A 10,599-nucleotide genomic window follows, 5' to 3' on the forward strand; every position below is an offset into this window, starting at 1 on the left:
CTTTTTAAATTATGAAAGTCTGTAAAAAAAATAAAAAAAAAAAGAAGGGGGGATGGGGGGAAGGGCGTGGGGCTATATTTTAGGCTACAGCAAATATTTTGATTTTTTTTTATTACTTTGATAAACTTGTTAATTAAAAAATTAAAACCACAAAAATGTAAACGTGGACGAGACTGCATGTAAGTTACCATCCTAAATTCTTGCTTGTAAGAAATGAGGCGCAACTCTAACTCACATAAAATGACAATTTATTTAACAAACAAACAAATCCTTCAGAATACTTTTCAACATTTAATTAAAATATCACGGTGATATACACGTTCCTTTTCGTCTTCTTTACTTTTATAGTGGAACATACTTTTGGACAGTTAAGGCAATTCAATTTAGAAACACTTTTGGAGTGTTTGGTCCATAATATTTGGCAACAGTTTTAGAAATAAATTACTATATATGCAACTATACACGTCCAGGACAAGTGACACATCTCTAACATATCACATAAAGCCAGAAAAGAAAAAGAAAAAAAACAAAAGCAAAAAATTAGAAACTTACGTGCTATTTGATGTAACACTGTTCTTTAGAAAAAACCAAGATCAAGTCTTTTCTGTCTTTTTATGTCTCACATTTGTCCATACTGTCATGGGGCAGGAAACAGAGGTAAAAAGGGGTTTTAATGACAGAGTTCAAACACCGTGTGGTTAAGAAAATACTGAGCTTTCCTTCTTTCTTTTCATTCTTCTTTGGTTTTTGGTCAGAATTTGCTGCAGTCGTATACAAAAGCTCCCGAAGTGCGATAGATGGACTGACTCGGTGGGAATGACATCTGACAGCTGTTATTCCCATTCACCGGTGAGTTATTCAAGCCAATCCTCTGGGATTCGAACATCTCACGGACTGAGTGGAAGTTCTGCTGCTGCGCCGGGTACGTTGCACCCAGATGGCCCAGGTCTCCGGCCTGGTTCAGGTACCATGACGCTAGCCTCCCTTGGTGGGTATGAGGGCCCTCCTGCCCTGAGTTCAGGTTAGCGTGGGTCAGGGAGGACGAGGTGGTTGTGACTGAGTAATCTGGCAACGTTTCGTCCACGGTGCTCGGTGCCAAGTGGCCCGACCTGTCCCCAGCGTAAAGGCTCATGTTACAATGATAGGTAGCGTTGGAGGTAGTAGAGATGGAGTTCTGGTTACAAGGCGAGCTGTAGACAGATGTCTGATTTGGAGAATAGTTTAGGGACAAAGATGGCGTTATACCTGCTGTCCTAGTGGAAGCGGTCAGGCTGGAGGGGAGCTCGGTGACCCCTTGTGGAGATCCCCGGAGGGAGGTCATGATGTTGTCCACACTGAAGCCCTGCGTAGAGGCCTGACTGTGGTGCTGCTGCTGCTGTTGCTGGTGGTGCTCGGAGCTGTCCATAGCGATGGACCTGCTGGAAGGGATGCTGTGCGGGCTCCCGCTGGACATGCTGCTGCTGCTGTCTGGACTCTCGATTTTGGGCACTGCGTTCAAAGAGGGCGAATCGGCCTGCGGCGGCGTGACGGAGCCGTTCTCAGTCTTAATATCCTGGATCCGTACGGGTTGGGAGCCTTGCACTGGCTGCTCCTGATCCCGGCCCTGCTGTCTCGGCGGCAGGTCCTTCTGCAGCCGCTCCTCTTTCTCCTTCAGCGCGTCCTTCTTCTTGAACCGCCGCCTCCTCCTCAGGAAGCTCCCATTCTCGAACATGTTGTAGGAGTCCGGGTCCAAGGTCCAGTAGCTGCCTTTGCCGGGCTTTTTGTCATCGCGGGGCACCTTGACGAAGCACTCATTCAGAGACAGATTATGTCTAATGCTGTTCTGCCAGCCCTGCTTATTGTCTCGGTAGAATGGAAACCTCTCCATGATGAACTGGTAAATCCCATTCAGGGTCACTTTCTTGTCGGGCGAGTTTTGGATCGCCATGGTGATGAGCGCGATGTAGCTGTAGGGGGGCTTCACCATGTCCTTGGGCTGAGGCTGGGGAGTGTACGGTCCGTAAGCCCGGGCCATGCTGGCGGGGTATTGGTCATGAGCCGCATGAGAGTACATGTTCATAGGCGCTGCCATCCCCGTGTAGCCCCCACCGGCAGCGGCCCTGTAGTAGCTGGGGTCGCTGCTGATGTACGGAACGACGCCCAGAGAATTGGGGCTGGAGACCGAGTAGCGAGCCTGCATGTCTTCACTTTGATCCAGAATCTGCAAAGGGTGAGCTCCACTTCTCCCTCCGATGATGGTTCAAATCACAGCGCCTTGCTGCTTAACTTAGAAAAAAAATAACAATAATAACAATATTAATAATAATAAAAAGAAACGTCTTCAAGAGGTCCCCATCCTTGGAACTATTCGGAAAAAGTTCTGAACTTTGAGACATCCGTCACCACACAGGACTTTTTGCGCAGTTAAATTCTTTCCTCCTTTTTTTCTGGCCGGGAAGCCGCGCCCCCTTTTCCAGAGTGTACTGGTTGTCCAATGGGAGGCCAGCCCGTGCACTTGGTTGGCCACACTCACAGCTCTCAGGGAAAAAGKTTTCAGGAGGTGTCGGTAACTCCCAGCGCGCTCCTGCCAAAAAGCTTCAGACGTGACAGAGCAACTAACATGCACACAGAGACACAACATGATCGCATGTTCCTGCGCGGTGCATCCTCTATCAGTCAAAGCTATTGCCTTTAAGGTGAAAGGGAGAAACACAGTGCGAGACTTTGATATTTCAGGGATAGGTTATTTCATTTCTGTTTGGAAAAAAAAAAATTCTAGTTTTTCCCCCCCTCCATTTTAAACGTTTTTCACAATAGTAAAAAGATAGCATACCCATTTTAAAATATTATTATTTTTTTTTATATATATGTGTTGTTAAATTATTGTTGACTGTTTAATTAAGTTATTTAGCAAAACAAATGGTGCGTCTTATACCCATGGAAACGTCTTTAAGGTGTTAACAAAAGAGCACCAACTGTGACTCAGTGTGAGATCAAAGGAGGAAATAAATGTCCTTTTTTGTTGAGAGGTGAGATGCAATCTTATTCAGAACAGAATTAGAGACAATTTGTGTTGAAACTCACACCCTGCAGATGTGAGAAACGCAAGGAACTAAAGGAGACCAGCACAACACGCTAGGAAACATTTTAAATAAAACTGTTTTGTTTCATTGTGTTGGAAGCCAGACAAACACTCTGAAGCATTTATTTGTTTAATTATTTTTATCTTTTAATTAAACATTGTTTTATTTATTCTAACAACAGAAAAAAAAATCCATATTATATATTATTATATGCRTTAACGTGAAGGGTATAGTTTTAGAGCCTAAGATAGAAAAAATAAAAAAATATGTGTATATTTTTTAAATTGACTAAAACACAAAAGGTTCAAAAAGCTGACACCTAAGGCCTCTGCTTTAGGTCGACCGTCACTGCTCCTCTGACTGTCGGGAGCAGCAGCGCATTAAAATCAGCACCGAACACCATGAGACAACAGTAATAGCCCCATTTTCACTGAAATCCTCCTCAGGTCTTCTTAATTAAATGTCCGTGCGGTGGCCTGCAGCGTTCCGCTGGTTTCTCCTTACATGGACCCGGGCATGAACTTTTTCCACCGCCCTGGGCTGTTTACACAGTTCACGACGGGCCTTTTACTTAATGCGGCGCTCTGCCCACCCAGTCCCCCCCAAAAAACTCATGATAATTTAAACTATTCGCAACTGGGGCACCGTGACAGGCATAACAAAGTGTCAAATTATTTCACAAAAAAAGACGACGCAATGAGCATGAATTTTTCTTTGAACAAATGTAAATTTTAGGAGTCACTTTAACGCCTTCAGTGTGGTACTGCATATAGACATGTTTTGGTGTAATGTCATATTGGAACAAATTTAGCTCACTAGAATTATTTTTGACCTTATATTTTTATTACATTTAACCGCAGATATTTGTCTGAAATAGCAATAAAAAAAATAGAAGCATGTTTATATGTAATGAAAATACAACATATTTTGATGTAGCTACTGAGATTATTGCACAGGTCTAAACATACGCCAAAACATATAACAAAAGTCCTGACTGTGTAACCTTAAATTATGATTATGATGACCAATGTGATGGAAATGTGACTAACAAATGGAACAAATTAATGTAACGTAAAAATGCAGTCACTTTACTTTCGTACAAATTACTCTCCTGTAACTTTAAAAGCGAGCAAGAAGAAAGACCACGTTGTTTAAGTCTTACCATCAAAATTAGGAGCTCGGTTCCCTCTGGTGGCCAGGAAGGGAAAATTGTACAGTGTGAAAATAATATCATTTTTAGACCAGTATTGGATTTCAACTTTATATTTGTTAGTAACCATGGTTTGTTCGTTTAAAGGCCATAAAATAAAATTAAAAAATGAAAAGAAAGAAAAAGCAGATAAAAACACACAAAAATTAACAAAGAAATTTAAAAAAGCACGTGTCAAGTGTTACTCATCCTGATATTAATTTTWAAAAACCGTTTTATAAATCACTTACTTGGGCATAATTTCTCRACAGAGACGGAACAAGAGAGTTGCAGGAAGTTTCTGGTGGGGTGCTGCCATCTCTTGATACACTTTAGTACTACATCCCTTCACTCAGATGGAATACAGTACAGTTTTTCTCAGCCGCTTCTCGGATCATCATGCATTTTGCAAAGCTGTAAGTGCATCTCTCAAAACATTTCGTACAAATAGCCACATGCCGTGTATTTTCTGAAAAAAGCCAGGCTCTTTCACAAAATACTTAGTTGACCCCCTCAATGTAAACATATGTCAATGGACATGTCAGCACTATCAGTATGAAGAGTTATTGCTTCATGGATATATTTTTTTTATTGCTTTAAAGCCGTTCTCACTTCAAACTCAATTTTTTTTAGAATCAGTTAATAGTTACAGCTGAGAAAAAATGTTTTGCAATCAATAAAATTTGCATTCTAGCATTTCCRATTCTGGATTCATGMATGGCATGCGTGAGTGACAGAATTGATTAACTTTTGGTATCTACAGCTAAAGAGTCTGGGCCAAGAAAAATAAAAATAATGAAGTATTACCATGATTATGTAAAGTTGGAATTTTTATGGCCTAGATCTAGAGATACTCCACTSCCAGTGTTGCCTGCAAAACCCCGGGAGTATTTTTGATAGGAGGCTGATTGAACCGCGATCATAGCGGAAAGAGTTCATAATGTCAGCACTGTAAAGGACAAGGTCACATGAAATAATGCTTCAATGGCCTTGTCCTTTACACTGCTAAATTGTCCATCTTGCCAAGAGTTGGATCCAGAATCAGAAATGTAAATTTATTGACTGCATTATTTTTTTTAAACTGTGACTTGTAAATGAAACACTATAAATAATACGCAAAATACAGTAAATGAGAAACAAAATAAAACCCGGGAGTAAGAAAGTTAGAAAACACAGCACTGTAGGGCACAGCAAAAGTAGAAATTGGAAAATAAGACAATATTTTTAAGGAAAACTGTACAGGCAGAGCAAGAGGAACACAATATAATCACCCTATGTTCTCCATCTCCATGCTGAAGAAAATAACTCAGTGGGTTTAATTAATGAGGGGTAGCGTCAGAGAAACGCCATCATCATCTTGTTGTGGATCRCAATCCATTGCCTGGTGACGCTGGAGCATATGTCCTCAGCTTCTTCCAGTGTTTTGCCTCCTAACTTCTCTGCCACAGCCTCGTTCCTCTTCCTCCTCTTCTTCTCTCTGGCTGTTGATCATGTCAAAACCTTTGTCATTCCATTGACAGAATTGTAACACTGTGTTGTGCTCCGCCCATGTACACTACACATRACTGGCAGTTGATGGCTAATGAGCCATTAACCATTGACCTATTTCAGAAACTGGCTGATTATTGGCTGATCGAATGCTTCACACATTTACCTATATTGRAGAAATTCRGGACTCACCTGGGAGCAATTTACCAATTCAGTACAGAACAACACGCTCAATATGCRTGTTTTCTACTTTCTCTTATCTTTTTTTCTTCATTRCAGGCTATTTGGAGTACCATTGCAAATTATATGTTGACAGCCTGAAAACACTGTAAGGACAAAAGACTGAAGCAAAGACCTGAGAAGACTAAAAGGGGAATTCAATGTAATGCTCCTGATGGACAAAATCATCATACATTACCTTTATTTTCTGGTGTATTACAACAATTATCATGAAAGTTAGATGTCAGCCTCTAACTTTTTAAAACYGGTGTTTGATGAGCAATGAGTTGTACRTTTTTTTTATTTACATGCAASGATTGGGCCAACAAGTATTCACAAAAAAAGAGAAATCCAACWTCCAAAATTATTAATTATTTGACAGAAATAGAARAGCCACATTTGTGGTTTTTAACTCACATGAAGCTTAACTTCCAGTACTATGCACAGTAAAGAGACAGGTTGCTGAAAGTGACACAAACCCATGCACAATCCTTAGAAAGCAAATAACATTGTTTTCAGAATGTTTTAACAATGATTCGAGAACAGCTTCTGCCTTTGACTTTTAACTATAGTTGCACTCACACGTCTGCACCTGCGCAATACCAGTTCAACGAAACCAGGATTTCTTGTCGAAGCATGCACGCATCGTTAACGCCTCTTTTAGCAGAAATTGTATTACAACTTGRCTGTTGCTAAATGCCATCAAACCCTGTCTTTACATTTAGACACCTCAAGATGGCAGTGCAGAACATGTCAATGGGATAAAAGGATTTGAACTTTGCAGTTTGGTGGAGCGCTGAGTTGATAAAACGACATCTCAACTGAATAATCATAAGAAACTTGGAATTTCAAATAGAGTTCAAAAGATCAATTCAATTTTGTATTTTGTACTTTGTTCAGGTGTAGAAAATGAAGAAAGAGTCTAAGATTGAAAGCAAGACATTGGACGGAAGGAAAAGAAAGCGCTATGTAGAAATGTGTGGTCATCGAGGCACACATGGCTTCACGTCCTGGCAGTCGCTGTGGTTGTGGTGGTGATGATCGGATCATTCGGTACTCGGATGGAAGGAAGAGATTCCATTTAGGCTCAAAGCGAATTCCTTCCTTTCCGGCGCTTGAATAACTGAGGGGCTGGAATATTGAGGCAATCCCACTGGAAACAAACAGAACCAAAGTCAGGATCAACATGTGTGTTGGAGCTTTTGGCAAGCCACRCAGCATTTTTTAAAGGGCAGCTTTAAAAAAAATGCCAACACATAAAGGTTTTTTTTTCTTGTTAATTGTAATATTTTCTCTCTTACTGCAAATGAATTACAGAAGTGACTATGCTTTTCATATCTTAGAGGAAATGTTTAAAGTAGTTTGTAGAATTAAAACTTTTCTATTTTTACTAAAACATGCCTAAAATAGTAAAATGAGTAAARTGTTTGACAGTGTTAATTCAAATTCAATATTAAATATAATAGTATGTAAATTAGGCTTAAGATAAGTTAAAAGATAATAATTCTGCCTCATTTTGTTGGAGTGTACACAYAGTGATATAACGTAACATCACTTGTGTAATATTACTTTGCAAAGAAGTAATACTTGTGTCTTGCATGTGTTTTTTATTGTTGTGTGTATTATTTATTATTTAATACATAGTCGGAGCAGCATATGAAGGACGTACAAAAGGTCAAAAATAATACACAATTAAAAATCTTCTCAAATTGCACCACACAGTTTTGAGGCCCTGAAATGTAGCCAGGTCTCTCTTCCTTCACTCATCTGTTATTCATTAAAAAAAACTCATGGCAGGTGCCATTTTAAATGGAATGAAATTATCAACATTTAAATGTATCACAGATGAAGAAGCGTCTAAAATCCACCTACAGAATGACGTCCTAACGTTTAGGCTCAATCATCGTCTCTTTTTTTGGAAGACTTACAGTAAAATTAGAAGCAAATATTTAAAACACACTACTGGAAAATATCAAGTATATCCATCCACATTTTTAAATTCAAAATTAAAAATATACTGGATAAAAATTCTAAACTCGTTTAAGACAAGCCAACACTTGTCTTAAACGAGTGAATAAACTGCATCGTAGACATCAACATCATATCACAGTTTTCTTTAAGTGGGTTTTCTACCTGCCACCTCAGATGATTCTCGTGTGTTATGATGAAAATGGATTTGAGGCAAAGAATAAAGTGAGGTTGCAGAGGGAYTGCTGCAGCTTGATGGCAGAACTTGGTGTTTTCTGTGCGAGGACACCCCAGGTGCGTTCCARTGCGAGGCGGCATTTTCATACSCACATGTACGGTCCAGAGTGGCTCTTGTCGTTGGTGAGGAGTGTAAGGGACTGCTGCTGCTGCTGTCTGGGTAATAATTGGTGTGAGATGCTGTCTCACATGCCGTCACGTAGGATGTCAGGGAGGTGGATGAAATGTGCGGGATGYGAKGGCCTACTCCAAGTCCTTTAAATCCCCCTTGAACTGCACTATCCACTAAATCTAGGTTGTAGTTACTATGGTATGATATTGAGACTTGAGGAGATTGGAAATCAAAGTTCTGCGCCAGCACGGACGCGCCAAACCCGATGTCATTCATCATCCTGTGCACTGGTTTCATAGCTTGGCATTTCCTCCGGAATCCTCGCGGTCTGCGGCGAAAGGATCCCTCCTCGAACATGAACTCGCTTCCTGCGTCTATGGTCCAGTAATGACCCTTCCCAGGTCTACCCAGACCTTTGGGCAGTTTTATAAAGCATTCGTTTAGAGACAGGTTGTGTCTAATGGAGTTCTTCCATCCCTGGTACGATCCTCTAAAAAAGGGGAACGTGGCCTGCAGGAACTGATAAATTTCGCTCAGAGTTACTCTTTTGCTCGGTGAGTTTTGGATTGCCATGACTATGAGTGCGATATAAGAGTAGGGCGGCTTTTCGGGGCGCCTCAAGCTCGTGGTGGATTTTTTTCCTCCAAGTGCGCCCTGAGCGCTCTCCAGGTCTGGCTGCGGGCTGAGCAGCGCGGCGCAGGAGCGCGCAGAATCACAGGGATCCAGCTGCTGCTGCTGTTGCTGCTGAGGCATCTCAGCAGTCATGTTCGCGCTTCTGTTTGAATGCAAGCACTCCCGCTTCCCCGTTAACGTAGTTTACTCCGCTTTCCTGACGCAGCATTTCAAGACGTTCCTTTAAAATGCTTTGCGAGGTTTACAGCCGTGGCAATAAGCGGTCCTCTGCCGTCATTCGTCTCACTGGCCATGTTGGCAATGATCCTTTATAGACAGGAGGAATAAAGATCTTCCACTTCACTTGTGCATTTGTTACCCGGCCAAACAGAACTCGACTACGTATCCGTTTTCTCCTCTGTGTCCTTAGCCCCATTACGCATCCTGCGTTTTACCCCCCCAAATCCAAGAAATCAGGAAATACTCCCTGCCCCACTGGCCAAGATCCAGACAAGGAGTCGGACACAGCACATTAGAGCAAGACTAATCCCCACCCACGATTCACTTTTTGACTGTTTGTGCAGAAGTTGTTTAGCATTAGAGTCCTTCTTACTGTGTTATCTACAGGACAGGATTCTGACAGAAAAAAAGACCGCATTTTACTTCTTTTATTTTTTATTTAGTCAAAGCATTCAGATATWGGAATACCACACACACAGATTCCAAGTGCTGCGTTTCCTCTTGAGTTTGGACTCGATCCTTTGATAAATTAATTCTTAAGCAAGAATTGTTTTTAAATGAAAAATCGCTAAAAAAAAATGCAGGGAGTGGGGGCGTGGTGGGCTTTAAAGGGCTTTCTTAGATGCTGGACTAAAGGTGGACTAAAGGGGTCCACTGATGTTCATGTGTCATGTGACACTCAAAAGATATGACCAAAAACAGAATTTCAAGCGTTTCACTAGATTGTCCAGCAAATTGCAAAAGCAAACAAAAACATAAAATAGTCATAGATAAATGACAAATAAAGAACCCTACACCTGGAAATATCTAACCCTTTTTCCACTCCCCAAATTAATGTAAAAAAAAAAAAAGGTTAAGCATTGGTTAAGTGGAAGACTGCAACTTTGCTGGTCTTTGGCAGCAAAGTTACAGTCCTATCGCCCCAATTGCTACAATTGTTTGGCACCACTGTTGCCTTGCAGAAAGAGAAAGATGATCCTGGATATGAACGCTGTGGGTTCAGTCTATGCCCTGGCTTCCTCCCACAGTGCAAAAGCTTGGCTGACTGGTCAAATGGTTTCTATAAAATGTATCTTAGATATGTGCATTGTGGAATGGATGGAATGAAAACCTGTCCATTGTGTACCTCGTCTCACCCACTGCTGGACATACATACCAGGCAGGCCTCTGTGACCCAGCAAGGACAAAGGCATGGACCAACGGTCTCAAAATCTAGGCCTCAAGATCCGATGTCCAGCAACTTTGCACTGATCCATCACACATGAATCAAAGAGCCGAATTACATCATCATTATTTGACTCAAGTGTGTTGAAGCAGAGGCATCTAAAAGGTACAGGACACAGGACCTTGAGGCTTTGATTTTAAGGACCTGGATGAATGGATGGATGGATGGATGGATGGATGGATGGATGGATGGATGGATGGATGGATGGATGGATGGATGGATGGATGGATGGATGGATGGATGGATG

General features: G+C 41.3%; 2 protein-coding genes across 2 annotated transcripts; both read right to left on the reverse strand.

Annotated features, from left to right (window-relative positions):
• Positions 1 to 231: 231 nt before the first annotated feature.
• foxc1a (forkhead box C1a) lies at positions 232 to 2,374 on the reverse strand. Its single transcript, XM_008434198.2, has one exon. It carries the CDS (start codon positions 2,177 to 2,179, stop codon positions 752 to 754), a length of 1,428 nt encoding a protein of 475 aa, XP_008432420.1. The 5' UTR covers positions 2,180 to 2,374; the 3' UTR covers positions 232 to 751.
• Positions 2,375 to 6,211: 3,837 nt separating this feature from the next.
• Positions 6,212 to 9,178, reverse strand: foxf2a (forkhead box F2a). Its single transcript, XM_017309963.1, has 2 exons — positions 8,092 to 9,178; positions 6,212 to 7,111 (listed from the first exon to the last, which is right to left on the reverse strand). The coding sequence occupies exons 1-2, from the start codon at positions 9,038 to 9,040 to the stop codon at positions 7,005 to 7,007; spliced, it is 1,056 nt and encodes a 351-aa protein (XP_017165452.1). The 5' UTR covers positions 9,041 to 9,178; the 3' UTR covers positions 6,212 to 7,004.
• Positions 9,179 to 10,599: the final 1,421 nt, after the last annotated feature.

The sequence above is a fragment of the Poecilia reticulata genome, linkage group LG17 (genome assembly GCF_000633615.1).
Source record: "Poecilia reticulata strain Guanapo linkage group LG17, Guppy_female_1.0+MT, whole genome shotgun sequence".
In the NCBI taxonomy this organism is placed as follows: Eukaryota; Metazoa; Chordata; class Actinopteri; order Cyprinodontiformes; family Poeciliidae; genus Poecilia; species Poecilia reticulata.